Below are 21,795 nucleotides of genomic sequence, written 5' to 3' on the forward strand. Positions count from 1 at the left end.
AACAGGGAAGGGGGGCAGGGGGGCGGGCTCAGCGGGGGTGGTGGTGGAGGGGGGGTGGAGGGGGCGGGCTCATCCAGGAGTGGGGGCAGGGGGGCGGGCGCCTGCAGCCGTGACCAGCCCGGTGTGGGGGGTGGGGTGCAGGGGCCCCTCGCTCACGCAAGTGAAGCCAGGGCTCTGTTGGCGGGGGTGGCCGCCCGGCTGCGCTAAAATTCAGGACGCTCGGCTAAATTTGCATTTCAGGCCAACGGCGAATGGCATACTTGAAGTGTGCCCCGTGCCGTATGGGGGACATACTCGTGCTTTTGAAAATCGCTCATCGTTTACCCGAAGTTAAAACTTACTGGATGCCCTGTCCTTTTATTTGCTAACTCTGGCCACCTCCTGGTTCCCCCGCGAGACCTCGGAGAGGGCACCCCGGGTGCAGGCGCTTCAAACGCCCCTGCCCCGAGGCAGCACAGGGGACTGCGGAGCCGCCAGGCCCCAGCCGCGGGGCACGTGGGGCCGCCACGTCGTCCAGCCCTTGGGCGCGAAGGCACCCGCGGTTTGCGCGAGCAGGAGAAAAGGGGCGGAGCTCCCTGGTCGCCCAGCCCCCGGAGAAAGCACTCTCGCCAGAGCCGAGGGCACCCGCGTCTTGAAGACGGGCCTGGGGCCGCACGCACGAGTGAGCACAGCAGTGAGCGGGGGGCAGGAGGGACGAACGGGGCTCATCGGGAAATTTCACCGCCGACCCCCAGGATGCGTCAGTGCAAAACGTAAAAACTAGACACTGGTTATCAAGGTGACTGTGTTAGTTGGTAACGAATTAGCACACACTTAGCTGCTTACAACAACGCCCATTTCTCAGGGTCTGCGGGGGTCGGAAGTCCAGCGCCGGGTGTCGGGGCCTCGGCTCAGGGCCCCACGGGGCTGCCTGCGCAGACAAAGGCTCCACTGGGGAAGGACCCGCTTCCCAGCTCCTTTGACTGTTGCTGGAACTATCTCCTGACTCTCGTAGGGCCGAGGTCCCGGTTTTCTTGCTGGCCACCCCACGCACGTGCTTGTCCCAAGGCCCCTTCACAGACAGTTCACAACCTGACTGGTTGCTTCACTCTGGCCTTTCTAGGGCTCTCCTGATTAGGTCAGGCCCACCTGGCAGGATCTCCCTTTCGATGAACTCAAAAGTCAATTGATTCGGGGACCTTAATTACACGTGAAAAAGCCGCCCACTTTTACCAAATCCCACCCACACTCACGGAGTTACACAGGGTGTGTCACTGGGGGCAGGGGTCTTGGGCCACCTCAGAATTCTGGTCATCCTGAGAAGACCTAAGGTGGGGTTTAGGGCGTGGGCTCTGTTGGCAGAGATTGGGCTCGAACCTCACCCCCTGCTGCTACTCATTGGGCTGCCATAAGTTAACCAGCCATTTTGTCTGTCCAAACCTCAGTTTCCCTGTCAGAAAAGGGGGGTAACTCTTCGCTCACAGGATTTATGGGCAGATGAAATGAAGTGAGCAGGAATGCGTCACCCCGGGGGTCCCACGCTGGTGGCCGGAGGGCTGGACTGAGAACACAGGCTTCTCTTACGCGGCCATCAGTGTTTTACAATTTTAAGAGTCTTTCGGGGCGCCTGGGTGGCTCAGTTAAGCATCCGACTTCGGCTCAGGTCACGACCTCATGGTCTGTGGGTTCGGGCCCCGCGTCCGGCTCTGTGCGGACAGCTCGGAGCCCGGAGCCTGCTCCGGATTCTGTGTCTCCCTCGCTCTCTGCCCCTCCCCCCGCTTATGTTCTCCCTCTCTCTCTCTCTCTCTCTCTCTCTCTCAAAAATAATTAAAATCATTTAAAAAAGCAAGAATTTCAAAGAATTTGCCGAATTAAAAAAATTTTTTTTTCCAATGTTTATTTATTTTTGGGACAGAGAGAGACAGAGCATGAACGGGCGAGGGGCAGAGAGAGAGGGAGACACAGAATCGGAAACAGGCTCCAGGCTCGGAGCCATCAGCCCAGAGCCCGACGCGGGGCTCGAACTCACAGACCGCGAGATCGTGACCTGGCTGAAGTCGGACGCTTAACCGACTGCGCCACCCAGGCGCCCCAAATTTGCCGAATTTAAACATCAGGGCATTTTCACCAAAATCTGGTGTTCTCCCGCCAGGGTGGACTGGGTTTTATGGAGCCACACCTGACTCGGTCCCCGCGGCTCGCGGCGGGCGCGCTGAAGGCCGCAGGGGCGTCACACCCCCTGAGCCTGTGCCCGGGCCCGAGTCTTTCCAGCAGGACTCAATTCACAGTGAAAAGCAGGCCTCCCGTCTGAGGGTGTCCGCTCCCCACTCTGCGAAGGCGGCTGCTCTCACGGGTGAAACAGGGTCCCCCAAACCGTGGAACGTGACCTTCCACGGAAGCAGGGCCTTCGCGGTGCGACTGGCTGCGCTACGCGAGGTCACGCTGAGCGGGCGGCCACCCGGGTCTCCGCTCCCTCGGCGTGCCGGTCTGCGACGTGGGCGGATCTGGGGGGTCTCCAGCGCCTGCCAGACGTCCCGCCGTGGAGCTGGCGTGGCCCGTGGCCGGGCGCGTGGCCGGTGGGTGCCGCGCCCCGGCGTCTCTCTGCTGCCTGGAGCGCTGCTGTGTGTGTCTCGGGGCCACCACGCGCGGGGCATCAGGACCTGTCCCCGTAGCCCTGGAGGCCGGACGCCATCACCGGGCTGGGGGCGCCAGACCTCCCTGTACCACCAGTCAGCGCCCGCCTGGGTCCTCCAGGAAAACGTGCCCACCTCAAGTCCCCCGGTCACGTCCGCAAAGACGTGTCTTCTTTTTTCTTATTTTTTTAACGTTTATTTCTTTTTGAGACAGAGCGAGACAGAGCATGAATGGGGGAGGGGCAGAGAGAGAGAGGGAGACACAGAATCTGAAACAGGCTCCAGGCTCTGAGCGGTCAGCACAGAGCCCGAGGCGGGGCTCGAACTCACGGACCGCAAGATCACGACCTGAGCCGAAGTCCGACACTTAACCGACCGAGCCACCCAGGAGCCCCAAGACATGTCTTCTAAATAAAGTAACATTTGCAGTTTCCTGCGATTGGGATCTGGTATCGTTGGGGGCCGATCTCTGGCCCGTGACACTTGTGCGTGTGGATAGGCCCCCAGACCACGCTGTGTGAGAACCCTCTCCACCCACACCACCACGGGAACGCTCTTCCAACACTCACGAGATGGGCCTTCCAAGTGATGGGAAAGCCCTGAGTCTCTAGGGCCTAAAATGTCGGCGGGCCCTACAATCGGTGACACTGCGGCTTTGGTGAAGGCCCACAGCTCATTTAATCCCACCTACACCCCCTGAGGCCACGAGAGATCAGAGGTCAAATAACTCCCAGAGGTCACACGACGGCCCAGCAGTGGCTGCGGTTGGTACTGAACCTGGTTTTGGCAGAGGCCCTGGGGGCTTTGGGTCACAAGAGAAAATGAAGCCAACTCAGGTCGCAGGCTTTGACGAAGCAAGAATTTAGCGGGTTGTATAACTGGAAAGTCAAAGTAGCACCGGCTTCAGGCTCAGCTGGTTGCAGGACCCAAACTGCGACTTCAGTTTCCCTTCACTGTTGAGAGCCCGCAGGTTCAAGTCCCGGCTCTGCCAGGAAACCTTCAGTGATCCTGCTCGAGGCTCCTCTCTTCCCGCAGCCTGGGGCGCGGGGGGGGGGGGGGGGGGGTGGTACATCTTGAGGGTTACCAGGCACCTGGCATACGGTCAATGCTGGAAAAATGTTGGCTCTTCACTCCTGTCGCTATTGACAAAGTAAATAAATGAATCCTCACCAGACAACCAGGGACTTAACGACCAATTATCCTGGGTTGAGGCTGAGAGCAAATGCACACTGCCACCAGGGGGCGGCACAACATAAACATTGCTGCACCAGCTCTCCCTTCTCCCCAGGGAAACGCGCCTACTGCCTCCTTCAAGTTCCCGCTGCTCTAACTGGCAGGCATTTTCGAGCCCCTTTAGGGCCCAGGTAGGGGTCAGGGTGGTCCCGGTCCCACAAAATGCCCCTAGGCTGGTGGAGATATCAAAGAGGGGAGTGGTGGTGGACAGAGACTTACCAAGCCATATTAGAGAAAAACATGCCCTTTATACATGTTTCTCTGTATTTGAAATCCCCTCAATTAATTTTTCTAGAACATTGAAGTAGTTGGAAAAATATCGCAAAATTGAAAAGTCGGTGTATTAAAACACAGCGTCGTTTTAGTTACACACACACACACACAGCCACACACACGCGCGCACACGCATTCTTTTGTCTAAATTTAAACGACAAAGAGAATGTATCATTCTGTCCCCAGTCCTGACTCTGCGAACTGTATTTCCTGCATTGGTTTCCTGCTGGGGATTTGCTGAGCTCTCCCTGGAGAGTTCATGTGGCAAAGAGCCTCTGGCAACATCGGAGAATTCTAGGGGCTCACTGGACGGAGTTCTGTGGGGTTAAGAGGGAGGCAGAGTGGAGCAGGGCCAGGGGGCCCCCCCCCCCCGGCCCCCCCCCCCACTGTACCCCCACAGCCCCACTGGACCCCACACCCGTCCGGGACCAGCCCCCTCCCCTGAGCCCCGCTCACGGTCTGTTTCCCCGCGGCCGCCAGAGGGCGCCGGTGAGCACCGGCTCGAGGAGGTGCCAGCTCTGCCCGCGGCCCTCGGGGGGCTCCGCGGTGCCTCCCCCGGGACCCTGCACGCCCGCTCCCTCTCTCCCCATCGCTCGTTCGGTTCCACTCAACACCGGCCTCCTCGCTGCTCCTGCCGGACGCCCGGTGCACTCGAGGCTCAGGCCCTTTGTACCCGCGGTGCCCTCCGCCTAGTACACTTCCCCAAATGCCCCTTCAACTTGATCCCGCACCCCCTTCGAGGCTCCGCCCAACTCCCCCCTTGTCACGTAGTAGCTGCTCAGTAACTTCTGGCTGAGTAAGTGAGCCTGTGAGGCAGGCTCTCAGGTCACAGACCAAGACCCTCAGGCCCAGAGAGAGGCCACCTGCAGGACCCAGGCCACGCAGCTGCGCGGAGTGCCAGCGGGGGGAGGGGCCGGGGGAGGGGCCGGGGAAGGGGCCGCTGGGTTCAGGTCTCAGGCTGCCGCCAGAGGTGAGACCCTCAGGATCGGGCCTCCCTCTGCACTGACCTAACGCGAGGTCACCCAATGGAGCACCAGCCCAGGCCCGCACACAGTAGGTGCTAAATAAGTGTTTACTGGATGACGCAATGGAGGTGGAGAAGGGGTGGAGGGTGGGGGGTGCTGCCGTCTGCCTGACTTCTGTCCCTCCCTCCTGTCTGGGGGTGGGGGAGCCATCGCGCTGTGACGCGGTGACACTGACGACACTGACGATGCCTCTCCACCGAGGCTCCCCCCTGCTTTCTGGAGCGGCCACAATGACAATGGAGAGCATGGCCAGCCCCTGAGAAGGGCCCGCCTGGCCCCGTGCGTGACCGCGGGCAGCGCCCACCCTCGCACTCTGACAGCCGCTGGCAGCCACCTTCATTGTCCCACTTTTAAACATCGTGGCAAAATTCACATAACATAAAACTGACCGCTGGGCTTCTTAAAGTGTACGATTCAGGGGTTTCTCGTACATTCACAAGGTTGTGCAACCATCACCTCTATCAACTTCCAGAACATTCTGACTCCAAAAAGAAATCCGCCCCCATTAGCAGTTAACCCCCTCCTCAGCCCCAGGTAACCTGTATTTACTTGCTGTCTCTATGAATTTGCTTATTTTAGGGACCTCAGATAAATGGGATCACTCACGTGTGGCCCCTCGTGTCTGGTTCCCTCCCTGAGCGTCGTGTGTTCGGGGTCCGTCCGCGGGGCGGTGGGTGTGGGCGTCTTGTTCCTGCTGGCGGCGGAGGGACGTGCGCGTGCGCGGTGGACACGGTCATCTGTGGACGTGCGCGTGCGCAGCGGACCCGTCGTGTGTCCTTCCTTAACCTGATGGACGTTAGCATTATTCCCACGTTCTGGCTGCCGTGAACGCTATGTCTAGTGTTTACCGGGATGTGTGTGCACTTTCCTGGGGGTGGACACTCAGGAGTGCAGTCACTGGGTCATATGATGAGTCCGTGTTGAGCTTTTTGAGGACCTGCTGACCGTTGTCCACAGCAGCCCCCCATCTCACCTCCGTCCAGCTGTGGATGAGGGTCTGTCTCCCCACTGGGAGCTCTTTGCAGGAGGAAGGACCCGGCTGGGAGCGGAGTGGCTCGGGGGTGTCCTTGAGCTCCACAGGCTGACCAGGGGTCCTGGGGACTTTTCTCCCATACTTAGGTTCCTCGTTGGGACAACATAATCAGCCTGCAGGCCAAGTCCCCTGTGGACGAGGAATGCGTTACCAAGATGACGGAGGGGATCCTGAGGTCCCAGGTCTGGACTCAGCTGCGTGGCTCCTGGCTCCTGTGAGCTGCGGTCCCTCGTCTGTGAAGTGGGGACAACGGGAAATAGTCTGGAGTTTCCTCAAAAGTTAGGAGTTGTCACGTGACCCAACACTTCCACTCGGAGGCCCCGAAGCATTGAACACATACCTTGAGACAAACCCTACAAACCCTACAGCGTTTGCTGTAGCAGGTGTCCAGGAAAACCCAGGCGGCCATCAGTACGGACCATCAAGTACGTGCTCATGGTCATTTGGGTGTCTGTCTTCAGGAACTTCCAGTTCAAATTTCTGGCCCGTTTTCTTAAATTAGGTTGTTTGAGTTTTGTCATTGATTTGTGAGCGTTCTTTACATATTCTAGACCGGAGTCCTTTTTTGGGTTACGTGTGCTGCAAGTATTTTCTCCCAGTCTGCGCTTTGCCTTCTGACTCCCCTAATGGTTTCTTTGAACAAACCAAGTGGTTACAAATAAAATACTACATGTTTAATTAGAAATACATTTTACAGGCCGGAAGGTTAACATGAATCGTTGAGGAGACAGTCCGCCAAAGTTGCTCCCGGTTTTCCACGGGAAGGCAGAGGGAATGAGCCTGGCTTCACTCACAGATAAAGTGATGAATGTTGCCCGAAGCACCCTGACGTGTTCAGGGTCACCTGGTGCGGCAGCCCCAGCTCTGCGCTCCTGACCCTGGTCTGGGGAGATGTCTGCCAGGGATGTTTCTGGAAGACGCATCCCTTGGCCCTCGTTAGGGTATTTCTGAGCAGATCTGCAGGGTTGGCATATGCAGCTCCCCATTTGAAGTTACAAAACCTCATTTCCTGCCGAGGCGGATGGAAAAGACTGGGGACGGGGAGGTCTCTGTTTACATCTTGTCCACTCCGGCTGGTCAGTCATTTGTGTGGCCACATGGTGTGGAATGCGAGCTTGGCCACCCACAGGGCTCTCAGAGGACGTGTGTCCCCTGCCCAGGGCCCCCGGGCCCACCTCCGGGTCTTCTCAGATTTTCCCATGGGGACAGCGGGTGCTGGCAGGGGCCGGGTGAGCACAGCCGGCAATCACGGCCCAGGCATTCTGGGCACAAATATTTGGAGCCTCAGAACCCTACTTGTAGGTATAAACCCCAAAGAACTAGAAATAGGTGTGGACACAAAAATGGGTGGAAATGGGCGCTCACAGCAGGGAAGGGGCTGGAAGCAAACTGTCCATCAGCGGACAGACGTGTCCACCGTGCATGCGCACGTTGGCAGGAACAGCAGCGAGGCGCCCACCCCCGCCACCCTGGGGACGGACCCTGAACACATGACACTCAGGGAGGGAACCAGACATGAGAGGCCACACGGGGTGTGAGTCCATGTGTGTGAAACGTCCAGATCATCCACGGAAGGGAAGGGGGCTCGTGGTGCTGGGGGAGGGGAGAGGGGGTGATGGGGACGGGGTCTCCTTTGGAGATGGAATGTTCTGGAACTAGAGACAGGACGGCTGCACAGCCTTGTGGATGCCACTTTAAAATGGTTAATTCGGGGCGCCTGGGTGGCGCAGTCGGTTGAGCCTCCGACTTCAGCCAGGTCACGATCTCGCGGCCCGTGAGTTCGAGCCCCGCGTCGGGCTCTGGGCTGATGGCTCAGAGCCTGGAGCCTGTTTCCGATTCTGTGTCTCCCTCTCTCTCTGCCCCTCCCCCGTTCGTGCTCTGTCTCTCTCTGTCCCAAAAATAAATAAACGTTGATAAAATGGTTAATTCTATGTTACGTGGATTTTACCTCAATTAAAAGGTAGGTTTAACATTTGCAGCTTCTCTCTGCAGACGCAGAGGCCCACGGACGGGCCTGGTCTCCATCCGACGTGTCCCTGGGCGCACAGAGCTGCCGCTCTCCCCTTCGTTTCTCCCCTCTTTGTCTGTTCTTGGACCCTGTCTTGAATCGGTGTGGCTGAGCCCCGGGCAGTTTTCCATGTGCGTGTGTCCCTGGGATACCGTGACCACAGCCGACAGACTGTGAAATGTGTCTTAGAATAAAAGCGCTCACAGTGTGCAGAAAGGTGCCAGACGCACAGTGGCCCGCCGGCCCAGGGTCCTCTGTCCAGAACCAGCATCTGACTTGACACAGAACCTTCCAGAGAAGATGGTATATCACGAGCTCGGGCCCCCGCCCCAGAGCCCTGCTCCGACCAGGCCACCGCCTGCCCTTCCCCGCGGACACCTGCACATGAGCCCTCGCATGACCACCTGCATATGGTGGCAGGCGATGCCCTGACCCGGGTTGGCGGATGGGGGAAACCGAGGCTCAGGAGCTCACAGAGCCAGCCGGCTGCCGGGTCCCAGGCCACCTTATTAGGGTGAAACCAAGGCCTCTGGTTGCTGTGTTTTTAGGGACAGAAGGTATGTGTATGTGTAAGAAGCTTAAGGTAGGAGTCAGCAAACAGAATGTGTGGCTGGAGCTTGTCTGGGGTTCCTGACCCCCGCCTGGGCTCTCCGAGGGGCGGTGCCGGCCGCGGGACGCGCCCCAGGGCTTCAAGGAACAAGCAGGGGCTGGCAGGGCCGCGTCCAGGGTCACCCAACAGCCATGGTCGGGCAGCAGAGGCCTGGGTGCCCCTGGTTCCAGAAACACCCCTTGGCAGCCTGCCCCTGGCCCGGGGGCCCCAACAACCGTGTGGCCGTCACCTAGAGTCTGGGGGAAGGCGGGGACCCCAATCTGCCTGTACTCCTTTGCCCTAGATGAGGCCGCTTGTCCCTCTGCTGCCCAGGGGAAGAAGGGAAAGGGCGGTCTCTCCGGGCCTCAGTTTACCTGCCTGTAAAATGCGCCTGGGCAGTGGTCCCTAACTCAGGGAGCAAGAAGGAACTTGGGGAGGGAGGGGCCAGTGTGGCTGGAGAAACGGAGTCCCCGCGGGCTCCCACTGACAGAGGCCAGAGTGTCGGGCCCAACAGAACGGCCTCTCTGGTTATTACCACTAGGTTGTCAAGGGACAGCCTGCGCTTTTACAAACCTTTTAAGGAGGCAGACAGCATACATCTCGCGACTGAGGAGGTACCCGGTGGGACACAGGCCCCCCGTCCCTGGCCCCGTGAGGGTGGGGGTCTGAGGTCAGCCACACCTTCCCAGGAATGAAGACGCCCCGCCCCCCCCCCGCTTTGGGGGCCGAGACTGCAGGGCACCCCCCCGGAAGAAAGGGTGGGGGGGGGGTCACAGACGCGAAGGCAGCCGGAAGCCCCTGCATTTGCCCCGAGGGCGGTAGCGGCCATCCCAGCCCCTCAAAGGGTCGTGAGCCAGGCGTGGCTGGCCGCTGGGGAGCACGGTGGTCCTGACCACACTCGGGGACTGCAGATGCCACAGGAGGCAGCCGGCGTGGGGCGGCCTTGTCCCGGGCCCGGGGGCCCCCCCCCCCCCCCCCGCCGGCCCTGCAGCCCGTGCTCTCACGCCAGCCCCATTTATAACGGGAACCGTGAACCGTGGAAAATTCTCCCGGCTCCACCGAGCTGCGCTCATCAATAAGTCACGGGCAGGACACGTCAGTCCCCGCCCCCCTCCGGGGAGCAGCCGAGAGGCAGCCGCGCCACGAGGGGCCTCGCTGGGCTGTTCACCGGTCGGCCCTTCCTCGGAAGGTCAAACGTGGACTCCCCGTGGGACCCACCAACGCTCCCCCGCCCCCGCCTGAAAGCGAATCAGAGCCCCGAACACCGAGCTCCGCACAAACCTGCACACACGCGCTTGCGGTACGCAGGAGGTGGCCACACCCAGGCGCCCCCTGTGCACGCCCACGCCCCTCCGGCGTGTCGGCCGCGCACGCGCACGCGCACGCCCACAGAGGACTGTGCCCACCGCGCACGCGCACGTCCACAGACGACCGTGTCCCCCGCGCACGCGCACATCCCTCGGCCGCGCGCAGGAGCGAGGCGCCCGCCCCCGCCGCCCGGCGGATGGACCCTGAACGCGCGACGCTCACGGAGACAACCAGGCACGAGAGGCCGCGCGGGGGTGTGAGTCCACGTGTGTGAAACGTCCGGAGCAGGCTCATCCACGGACAGGAAGGGGGCTCGTGGCGGCCGGGGGAGGCGCTGGGACGCGTTGCTTTTTGGGCGACACGATGTTCTGAAAGTTATCAACAGTGATGGATGCCCAGCAATGAATGGGACCCTCTCTCAGCAACCGCCACGTGTGCCAGGCTGTGCGTTAGATCCTCAGAACCTTCTCACCTCGTTTTTTTTTTTTGTTTTTGTTTTGTTTTGTTTTGTTTTTTAAAACGTTCTCTTCTTTTTTTTTTTAATTTTTTTTTCAACGTTTATTTATTTTTGGGACAGAGAGAGACAGAGCATGAACGGGGGAGGGGCAGAGAGAGAGGGAGACACAGAATCGGAAACAGGCTCCAGGCTCTGAGCCATCAGCCCAGAGGCCGACGCGGGGCTCGAACTCACGGACCGCGAGATCGTGACCTGGCTGAAGTCAGACGCTTAACCGACTGCGCCACCCAGGCGCCCCGAACCTTCTCACCTCGTAACTGGAAGTTTGTGCTTTGATGAATCTCCCTGTCCCCCTCGAGTCCCTGGAGGCCACATTTGCCGTCTCCGCTCCTGTGAGCTTGAGGTGGCAGTAGGATCTTACGGTGCTCGTGTTTTCGGTCCGGCTGGGCCCCTCAGCACAAGGCCCTCCGTGCCCCGCCACTCGTCACAAATGGCCCGATCGCCTTTTCTGAGGCTGGATGGGACTCCGTTGGGCGGACAGACAAGATGTGAGGTGCGGATACGTCTTCACGCGCTCATCCGCCGCGGGGCACGGGCCGCTGGTGTCTGGGCCGCTATGAGAAGCCCCCCCCCCCCCCCGTGAGCTTAGAAGAGCAGAGATGCTTTCGCGCCAGAGCTTCCACTCCCTCTGGGAAAATACCTAGTGGTGCAATTGCTGGACCCAAGGGTACTATTTGTGCTCTCAGGACCCTCCACACTGTTCTCCAGAGCGGCTGCACTGGTTTGCACTCCCACCAGCAGTGCAAGAGGGTTCCCGTTTCTCCGCGTCCTGGCCAACACGTGTTTCCTGAGCTGTGGATTTCAGCCGCTCCGAACTGCGGGAGGTGGGGACTCACTGTGGTTCTGACGTGCGTTTCCCTGATGCTGAGCGATGCTGAGCATCTTTTCATGTGTCTGGTGGCCATCCGGATGGCTTCTTCGGAGAAACAGCTGTTCAGATCCTCTGCTCGTTTTGTCATCGGTGTCACATCCAGACCTCGCTTTACAAGGACCCACGCCCTGCTTCTCAGTATCCTTGTTTAAAAAAAAAAAATAGGCTTTTTAAAAAAATCAGTTTGAGGGTTACAAAAAACTGAGCAGGACCTGCATAGAGTTCCCTCCGTCTCCCTCACCGTGGTGTCTTTTCATCATTAGCAATGTGCATTGGTCTGGTACGTTAGTCACACGGGTGAGCCAGCTCTGAACGTGACGAACCAGGGTCCACAGCGGACACGAGGTCACTCCTGGTGCTGCACACCCCGTGGGTTCGGACGAATGTCACGGACACCTGCCCACCACCACGGTGTTGTCCGGAGTAGACCCATGGCCCCGAAATTCCTGTGCTCCTCCCATTCACCCTCCCCCACCCCGGCAGCCGTGCCTCCGTGGTCCTGCCTTGTCCAGAACATCCTGGACTTGGAACCACCCCGTGTGTCGCCTCCTCAGCCTGGCTTCTGTCACCGAGTGCTGTGCGTCCGAGGCTCCTCTGTGGCTCTGCGTGGCTCGATGGCTTGTTCTTAGTGCCGGATGGACCACAGTCTATCTGTCACCTGTTGAAGGAAGGGCAGCACACTTGCTCCCAAGTTTGGCCAATTACGAATGAAGCTGCTGTAAACACCGTGGGCTGTGTGTGGACATCATTTGCCTCCGCAGAGCTCAGGCCACCGTCTGTGAGACCATCACAGGAATCCACGGGACCCAGGCGGGTTGCCAGTGCCCGGACAGACCCTGAAGGTGGCTGGAAACCAGGATCAGGCAGATGATGCTTCATATCCCCCACCTCTGGGAGGAGTGACCGACTGGGACTGCCTGAGCCTCAGTTTCCCGAGTTGCGATGAGGCCTGGAGGGGAGGGTAAAAGGCTGCCTGGGCTCCTGCAGGCTGGGGGGGGTAGAGGGGGAGGGAATCCCTGCTCTGCCCTCCCCCTCCCCCCACCCCCCATACCCCCACTTCAGGAAGGAAACGCTGGAAAGAAGCCACCAGGTGCAACTACAGACGAGCAAGCAGTCATGGCCCCTGGCGCCTCGCCTTGCCTCGCGGGGACACGAACCTCACGCTCAAGAAAGTGGTGCGGCAAACACTCGGGGCAGGTTTTACCAGCCCACGGAGTCCAAGGCGGCAGCGCAGCGTGGGGCTGCCCAAACTTGTCCAGCTTCCCAGCCCTCTCCGTGCACCCGGCTCTCGGATGATGAAAACACACCACGTGGTCCGCGGTGCCTGGCGACAGCCTGAGTCCACCAGGCACCAAGGCCAGGGTCCGACCCCAGGATCCGCGCCGCGTCCACGCAGCGATGGGAAGACGGTAAAACGGGGCGGCCGCTGTGGAAGACAGCCAGGCAGAGACTCGCTGCCCGTGTGTGCATGTCGCAAACTGCACACGCGAGTGTGCCCACGATGCCCGCTCACAACTGTTCCCAGCAGCCAAAGATGCCCGCCCACTTGTGGAGGGACACACACGACGTGTCCACGGTGCACGCGCACGTCCACAGACCGTGTCCCCCGTGCACGCGCACATCACTGAGCCGCGAGCAGGAGTGACGGACCCGAACACAAGACGCTCAGGGAGGGACCCGGACACGAGAGGCCACACGGGGTGTGAGCCCGCGTGTGTGAAACGTCCAGAACAGGCTCATCCACAGATGAGAAGGGGGCTCGTGGGGGTGGGGGGAGATGATGGCTGATGAGACGGGGCTTCTTTTGGGGTGATGGAATGTGCTGGAACTAGATAGGGGTGATGGTGGCACAATATAACCAACGTACCAAATGCCCCTGAATTGTTCACTTAAAAATGGATAATTCTACATTATGCGAACTTACCCTCAATTTAGGAAAACAGGAATTCTCCGAGCAACTCTCCTTCCCCCCAACCCCAGGCGCTGGTGGCTCACTGGCCGGAACCCCTGCATGCAGCTCTGTGCTGGGCGGGCTGCCGCCGCGGGACCCCCAGCACCTACTTCGCGCCTGAGCCTGGCCCCACATCTCCAGTTTCCCGAGAACCATCTCATGGCAAAAACCGTCCGGCTCACACAGGGGCCTGAGACGTTACCTTGTTTCTCCCCACTTTTCATTCCAGAAGGAGGCCTGGTCGCACAGGGGGGCTCTGGGGCCTTCCCCGCCCCACACCAGTGCCCCTGAGGTCGCGGGCTCCCAGCTGACCTGACCTCTGAGCTCTGCAAGGCGTGCCCCCCCGTGCCCCTAGCATAGACACCCTGTCAGGGTCCGGGCAGTGAAGCAGCCCGCTGTCCCCCCCCCCCCACCCCGAGGAGGTCACTCACTGCACACTGGGACACAGACACGGGGCTGCGGGCTCAGTGGAATCCCGCCGGGAACCCGAGGGCCTGCGTGGAGATCAAGATGGGGTGGCTCACGTCAGGCAGGGACGCCAGCAGCCGAGGCCTAAGTCTGATTAAATCCCCTTAAAGGGGAGGATTCGCACAAACGTCAGACTCTCCAGACTGACCTCTGAACAAAACAGACTTTCTGCCGCTCAAGCCCAGTAAGCAGCCTGTGCCCAAGCTGACCCAGCTCAACCTGACCCAGGCCGCCCGGCCTCGTGTGCCCGTGCACGAGGAAGCCAAGTTCCACCCGTCGTGAAATGTCACTGAGTTCCGATCCCGAACCCGTCTCGCGATGACACTAACCTTGCTTTATGACCGAATAAAGCTGACTTCGTGGAAAGACAGGCCTGGCGTGTGCACCTCACAGAGAGCTGGGATTCCTCACCAGGGAGGCTGGCCGCTGTCCACCGGCGTCCACGGTCGCGCCCCCTCCCCCGGACCCAGGCTCGGCGTCCACCGCAGCTCAGCCTGGCCAAGCGGCAGAAATCTGCTCTTTGCTGCCCTCGGCGGGGCCGTTCCCCACCCCCCACCTCCCCGCAGGGTGGCGGTTCCGGTTCCGACGGGGGCGGGGGAGGCCCAGAGACACTGGGCGTGGGCTCTGCGTGGCCAGGGTGCACGTGCAGCCTAGATGCACACACTCCAAGGAAAAATAATCCTCGGTGTGGGTGTCTGGGTGGGGAGAGGGGGGTGTAGCCCGGAGGGTGCTGGAACGTTCCCTGCCTGGGCCAGGGGGTGGTTCTAGAACTTGCTAAAAGTCCCAGCAGAATCTGAAAGGAGAAAGGAACTCCTGCCGGCTGTAATTTAAAACAAACAAACAAACAATGTGGAAGCAGAGCAGGAATGCCAGGCATGTGGGCCGGTTTCCCCTCCCGGGGCCTCCAGGGCCCACCCAGGCTCCCTGCAGCCTCTCGGTGTCCTGGGGGAGGAACAAGGAAAATTATTAACGAAAAAGCAATCAAAACTGCCCCAAACCCTCCTCCTGGCCCCCTTCCACTCCTGCTGCAAGTCCTTGATAAGAAAGCATCGGGGGCACTGCTGAGGTCCAGGCACAGTGGTGCTGCCTTGTGGGGGACTCGGGGTCTGGGTGGGAGGCCCTCACGGTTTGAATTCTGCGCGGTCTGGGGTGTAAATGCACCGCCATGGAAGGTTCCAGAGACCAAGGTTTCCCAGGAAGAAATAACCACGAACTGCCTCTAAAGCCTTGGCCCTGTTCTCTGTCGGCCGTGTCCATGCTGTCTGCCGGAACCCCACACAATATCTGGAAATGACACAAGAACATTCCGGAGGCCAGAGGCTGTGCTTTGGAGATAAACACGAGTATCTCAGTATGTTCGTTTTTATTCTTGGGACCGATTTTATCTTCGGCAAAAAGGAAGTCGCCAAGAAAACAAGCAGCCAGCCAGGCCTGCTCTTCCCACCTGAGTTTAGAATTTTCCGCCAGGGGAATGTCTGGGAATGTTAAGCCCTGGTGGTCAGAGAAGCTTGGGGGGAGGGGCAAGACAAAATGTAGCTTGCTTTTGAAAAAAACAAGGACATCGGGGGCACCTGGGTGGCTCGGTCAGTTATGCGTCCAACTTCAGCTCAGGTTGATAGATCGGGGTTCATGAGTCCGAGCCCCACGTCGGGCTCTGTGCTGACAGTGTGGAGCCTGCTTGGGATTCTCTCTCTCTCTCTCTCTCTCTCTCTCTCTCTCCCTCTCTCTCTCAAAAATAAATAAACATTAAAGAAAAAAAAGGATATTGGACTTTAGGAAAAGAAAGACGGTCACCTCAGTCCCTCTGGGCTTTTCTTCTTCTTGTTTGCTGAGCTTTGTGGTTCAGACGGGAAGGCTCTTGGCCGTTGGGCTGGTTGAAGGGAGGGGCCGGTGGTCCCAGAACCAGACAGGACAGGCGGCAGGTCCCAGGCCAGCTGTGCTTGGGGAGGGTAACGGCCCCTGTCGACTGTGGGGCCGGGGCCAGCCAGAAACGTGTGTGTGCTGAGCAGCGCCTGGGTTCAGGGCTGACCGCGGCCTGTGGCCGCTAGTAAGTCGTCGGCAAGTGACGAGAAGCCAGGCCAGCCGGTGAGTGTGAGGGGCCAGGGCAAGAGGTGCCCCGCCAGCGGGACGAGGGCGGTGGCGGGCTCCCGTGCGGCAGGTAGACCAGGAGGAAGAGGTGCGACCATCAGAAGCCATGACCAGTGCGAGTTAAAGATGGTGTTTCCCCGGGGCGCCTGGCTGGCTCAGCTTAAACTGAGTCGGTTAAGCATCCGACTTCGGCTCAGGTCATGATCTCGTGGTTCGTGGGTTCGAGCCCCATGTCGGGCTCTGTGCTGACAGCTCAGAGGCTGGACCCTGCTTCGGATTCTATGTCTTCCCCTCTCTCTGCTCCCTCCCCCACTCGTTCTGTCTCTCTCTCTCTCTCTCTCTCTCTTTCTCTCTTCTCTCTCTCTGAAAATGAATAAACATTGGGGCGCCTGGGTGGCTCAGTCGGCTAAGCATTCAGCTTTGGCTCAGGTCCCGATCACACGGTTTGTGGGTTCAAGCCCCATGTCAGGCTCTGTGCTGACAGCTCAGAGCCTGGAGCCTGTTTCGGATTCTGTGTTTCCCTCTCTCTCTGCCCCTCCCCTGCTCATGCTCTCTCTCTCTTTCAAAAATAAACATTAAAAATAATTTTTTTAATGAATAAACATTAAAAAATAATTTTAAAAAAAATGGCGTTTTTTCCAGAGCCCCAGTTTGGGAACATGGAAAGTTCTGGAGACAGATGGTGGGGGTGGTTGCGGGACCGTGAGTGTGCTCAGTGCCGCTGAGCTGTGCACTTGGAAATTGTAAAAAGGATACATGTTATGATATGTGCATTTTGCCATAATACCCTTTAAAAAAATGGTTTCAGGAGGAATTTTAGGATCATCCAGAAACCAAATAAAGGGAAGGGAGAAACGGGTTTCACTTCGGCCAAGACAGAATAAAGCTACAAAATACAATTTTTAAAACCTGCTCCATGTGATAACACCAAAACACCAGCAGCGGTCACCTCCAGGCTGACTGCCAGGATGCGCACCCCCTGCTCTGCAGCAGGTCGATGTTTGAGTATTTTCTACCTGAGCCTGGGGGCTGAGGTCGGTTTCATCTTATTTTGTTTTATTTATTATTTATTTATTTATTTATTTATTTATTTAAAAAAATTGTTTAATGTTTATTCATTTTTGAGAGAGAGAGAGAGAGAGAGAGAGAGAGAGAGAGCGCAAGTAGACGAGTGGCAGAGAGAGAGGGAGACACTGAATCCGAAGCAGGCTCCAGGCTCCGAGCTGTCAGCACGGAGCCCGACGCGGGGCTTGAGCCCAGGAACCGTGAGATCGTGACGTGAGCCAACGTTGGACGCTAAACCCCCCTGGGTGGGCTTTAATGTGTCCAGGTAACATGGGCACAGAAGGCTGGAGGGCCACCTGAGACCCACGGACCTGTCACGCTTGGGAGTGATGATGGGCCACCCTCGACCGTATGCAGTCATTTTCGGCCAGCGCTCAGCACGCACGGACTGGGATCCCAGTTACGCGTGTGAATCAACACGCACGCGGTACACGGGATAAGCAGGCGAGATGCACGCCTGTGTCCGCGTGTGCGCGCGTCCCCCATTCGAGACGAGCGGATACAGGACCCGTTCCGGCAGGAGGGCCTCTGAGGCTAAAGGCAGGTCTCACTGGCTTGGGGGCTGTCACGGCTGGTTTCTCGTTTTCTTCTACGCGGCTAATTGTGTACAGTGAGAATTTGACGTACATAAATTTTAAGTTCAGTAAGAAAAAACATGGACAAAAAGTCTCAGGAACGAGAAGCAGCCGCCGTCGCCAGCAGCCCCCTGCCCATCTGTGGATGAGCCTGTTCTGGAAGCTTCACACACGTGGAGTCTCACGCCCTTTGTGTCTGGGGCGTTTGGTGACTCCAGGTTTACCTCTGGAGGAACAGCCACTGTTTTCCACGGTGGCCGCAGCGTTTCGCTTCCCGCTGGGAGGGCTCCAGCCCCCACAGCCTGGCCCACACTCGTCATCCGCCCTCGTGGGTCTGAGGGTCTGAGGCGCCAGCTCACTGTAGGTTCAGTTAGCATTTCCCTGACGGCTGAGCGCGTCTTCGTGTGCTTGTTGGTCATTCATCCAACTGCTGTGCGGAAACACGCATCAAAGCCGCTGAGGAATTTGGAGCCAGCGGCTCCCCCGCCCCCCCCCCCCACCCCCCGGCCACCAGGCAGCCAGGAGCAGAAGCCCCTGCAGGTGCGTGACAGGCCTTCGCCCAAACCCCTCTGGTGGAGCACCCACGCAGCCCCCACACCTTGGCCCACCAAAACGGCAATAACCGGGGACACAGCGTCTCGAGGCCCAGAAGGGGTGGCCTCTGCATTGGCCACCTTCTAGTGCGTTCAGCCCAACGTGCAGACGGGCCTTGCCCTGGGCCCAGGGTGGGTTGTCGGGGGCCTCGCCCGGGCAGGTGGCCCTCAGGCCGCTGGAGCTGGTGCTGCCCACAGGGATCACGTATCTGTTTCCCACCATAAACTATTAATGCCGCGGTGCCTCCAGCAAGAGGCTCCCAGTCTGGGTTTCACATGGTGCCTGTTATGAAACCTGAGGCTAGTCTGCCTTCTGTCCTGGAGTCCCAGCGTCCTCTGTGCCTGGATCCTTCCAGAACTGGCTTCCCACGTCTCCTACAATGTGGAGGCCCAACCTCTGGGGAGCATGACTGCAGAAGACGCTGGGGGCAGGTCGTTCTCAGGGCGGGGGGGGGGGCGTCTTGGGCACTGTGGGGCTGAGCGGTATCCACCCCTCCCCGCCAGGAGCTCCCAGGGTGACACCCACAGGCGTCCCCAACACCGGCCAGCGGACATCAGTTGGGCCCTTCTGGGTCTGCCACACGGCTGAGTCTGGGGGCTCCTCACTGGGGAGGGGGCGGTGGGGGCTGCGGTCCCCTCATGCCCGTGACCCTGCGGACAGGCAGGTGGCAGGTGAACAGGTGGCCACGGGATCGCTTACAGCCCGGCTCGCGTTCCCTCCTCATAATCGAGACATCTTCCTGTTCATGAATTTTGCAGGACCGCGGAAGCGAGCTGCCCCATCGTGACTTCACAGCCGTCACTCCGCCCTTCCAGCCCCCCAGGATCGCAGGCAAGACAGGTTTCCTGTGGCCGTGTCACCAAGGACCACGGTCGGTCCGGGTTTCCAGAGAACGACACTCAAGTATTCCCCCTGCGTGGGGCCTGGCGGGGCGACTCCTTCTGGAGGCCGTGGGGGAGTCTGCCTGGTGTTGCCGGAGACCTTGGTGCCCCGGGGTTCACGGCCCCATTCCCCCCATCCCCCACCCGTCATCAGTCGTCACACAGCTTCTCCCTGCGTCCCTGCCTGCATTTCCCTCTTACAAGGACATGAGCCATTGCATCAGGGCCTCCCTGCTCCACCATGACCTCATTCCAACGTATCACGTCCGTGGAGACCCTACTTGCAAATACGGCTGCGTTTCTGGCTGCCAGAGGTCAGGATGTGGACACACTGCTTGGGGACCACCATCTAACCCAACACAGGCCTTTGGGGTTCCCTCCTGTGCACTCGTGGCCTGAGCCCCAGACTAGATGTGGCCTCCCCTTCCTGCCTTCCCGTCTCTGGCAGCCACTTCCGGTGGGCGCCTGTCACAGCTGCCGACGTGTGCTGCCCTCGGTCTGTGTCTGTTGTCCACCTTCCTGAGGCCCGGTGCCCGGCAGAGGCCTGTGTCCCCACCGCCAGCACCTTGACAGAAAGGCCCCTGGCCTACCCTTCTGCGTGGGCTGCACACGGCGACCCCTGCCCACGAGGACCGTGTGGAGCCCGACCGGCACACCCGGCCGGAGACCAAGGTCAACGTCAGCGGTGAGGAGCCTCGTGGGCAGCGGGGGCCCCAGGTGTGACGGCATGAGCCAGACGCTTCGCTCAGAGCCATCGTGGGACGAACCCGGGGGGGGGGGAGGGGAGGGGACATCCTGCAGGAAGCCTGTCCAGTCCTCCTCCTGACCGCCTGCCCGGGGCATCCACCGGAGAAGAGGTGGAGAAAGCGTCTCAGCCCAGTGGGGGCTAAGGAGAGTGCGAACCCGATTCACGCGGTGTCCCGATGGGGTCGGGGACAGAACGAGGACACGGGAGGCCGAGGGATCGCAACAGTAAAGACGGCGTGGCGCATCCGTGGACGGACAGCGGCCTTTGACTGCCGTGGCGGGAACGCAGACGGGGCGGCCCAGCAGAAAGTCACCCCCAAAACAGGAACGCTGGGGGGACCAGATGGGACACAGGGTCTTTACACAGGTGATCGAGTTATGGCAAGGTCACGAGGGTCACCCTGACCCTTACAGGGACACCCAGGGAAGATCCTGTGAGGACACAAGGAGGAGACTGCCAGTGCTGTGATCTCATACCTAACGCCTCTAAAGCCGGGACAGAAACAGCTTGTTTATGCTGCAGCCCCCCCGGGGAACGTGCAGAGCCCACGCGGGAGAGACGGGGGCGCACGTCCATGGCAGCCAAGGGTGGAAACTTCAGTGGGTGGGCGGACACACACGACATGTCCACACCCCTCGGCCACGAGCAGGAGCGAGGCGCCCACCCCCGCCGCCCCGTGGACGCACCCTGAACACACGACACTCAGGGAGGGAACCAGACACGAGCGGGCACACGGGGTGTGAGTCCGCCTGCGTGAAACGTCCAGAACAGGCTCACCCACGGACGGGAAGGGGGCTCGTGGGGGCCAAGGGAGGGGCTGGGGGGTGGAGGTGATGGCTGATGGGGATGGGGATGGGGTTGCTTTTGGGGAGATGGAATGTTCTGGAATTGTAGGACCCTGTGGATGTACTAAAAACCACTGAGTGGTACAACATGTGTCGGTGAATCATGGTGTATAAATTACGTCACTAAAGCCACTACCGAGAAAACCGCCCGGAATGAGGAATCACAGGTCAGCGGCCCCTGGCAGCTTGCTGCACTTTCTCCACACACAGCCCCCTCCCACCGATTCCCCGTGCTGCTGTGCGTTTTCCGGGCTCACCCTTGCACATGACCTCCGCCGGCCGCCCGCCCCCAGCCAGGGGCGCACTGCCTGCACCCCAGAGTCTTGCTGGCTTCCCTCCTTGTTGTGCGGCCGCCCACCCCGAACCCTGTCCAGCCCGGACCGCGCTTACCCTGTCCCTCAGACTGTCAGCCCAAGGTTGCTGTTCCCTCTGCCCCTGATGCTGTTCCTTGTAGTCACCCCTTTGGAACGACACCTAACACACTCCCAGCAGCGCTGCTTCTCAGCCCCGTCCACCCGCAGGGCCCGCTCTTCCTCTCCACGGGTCCCGACACACACACACACACACACACACACACGCACACCCATCTACCGGCAGCGGGATGACCCCCTGTACCCAGCGCAGCCACATGCGCGGAGGCCCGAGAACACGCAGCCGGCAGGTGATGCGGGCAGGTGGGCCCCTGGTCCCGCAAAGCAGAACAGGAACAGGAAATGGCCACAAACAGCTGTCCCTCAGCTCCCTGCGCGGGGACTTCCCACCACCGTGGACACGGCCTCCTCACCTTGAGACTGTGGAGCCGCCAGGTGCGCAGGGAGCGTGGTAGACTGGAAACCGGTCGTTTCACTTCTTCGTGATTAAGGTAAACTTAGCCACGTGGGACCAGCGGCCACGTTATGGGGGGGGGGGGGCGTAGATTCAAATTTTGCTAGATCCTTGCTATAGAGTCTGGATTTACAAATTCACCTACTCACTAACGTTTATTTGTCTTTGTTTGTAAACGTATGTATAAAATCTTTCTGTGGATTTGTCAAATGTATCCTGAGCTGACCCTCCCGGCGCTGTTGTGGCCCCTCGCGGGCACACCCAGGCCGGCAAAACCGCGGGTCTC

At 59.7% G+C, this 21,795-nt stretch overlaps 1 protein-coding gene and 1 long non-coding RNA gene across 2 annotated transcripts; one reads left to right on the forward strand and one right to left on the reverse strand.

Annotated features, from left to right (window-relative positions):
* Window positions 1-10,022: 10,022 nt before the first annotated feature.
* On the reverse strand, window positions 10,023-14,382 carry LOC121021475 (uncharacterized). Its single transcript, XR_005786552.1, has 3 exons — window positions 14,218-14,382; window positions 10,849-12,127; window positions 10,023-10,553 (listed from the first exon to the last, which is right to left on the reverse strand). It is a non-coding gene; the product is annotated as an uncharacterized LOC121021475 (long non-coding RNA).
* Window positions 14,383-17,490: 3,108 nt separating this feature from the next.
* On the forward strand, window positions 17,491-19,828 carry LOC121021545 (uncharacterized). Its single transcript, XM_040461985.1, has 3 exons — window positions 17,491-17,581; window positions 17,690-18,156; window positions 18,969-19,828. The coding sequence occupies exons 1-3, from the start codon at window positions 17,491-17,493 to the stop codon at window positions 19,488-19,490; spliced, it is 1,080 nt and encodes a 359-aa protein (XP_040317919.1). The 3' UTR covers window positions 19,491-19,828.
* Window positions 19,829-21,795: the final 1,967 nt, after the last annotated feature.

This window comes from Herpailurus yagouaroundi, unplaced genomic scaffold (assembly GCF_014898765.1).
Source record: "Herpailurus yagouaroundi ecotype Mexico unplaced genomic scaffold, PumYag 295, whole genome shotgun sequence".
Lineage (NCBI taxonomy): Eukaryota > Metazoa > Chordata > Mammalia > Carnivora > Felidae > Herpailurus > Herpailurus yagouaroundi.

Excerpts from the sequence above, each read along its gene's own strand:
- LOC121021545 (XM_040461985.1), top strand. The coding sequence starts at position 17,491 with ATGCACGCCTGTGTCCGCGTGTGCGCGCGTCCCCCATTCGAGACGAGC. Across the intron at positions 17,582-17,689 it reads GAGGGCCTCTGAGGCTAAAG|AAAAAACATGGACAAAAAGT; the intron begins GCAGGTCTCACT and ends AAGTTCAGTAAG. Across the intron at positions 18,157-18,968 it reads AGGAGCAGAAGCCCCTGCAG|GACCGCGGAAGCGAGCTGCC; the intron begins GTGCGTGACAGG and ends TGAATTTTGCAG.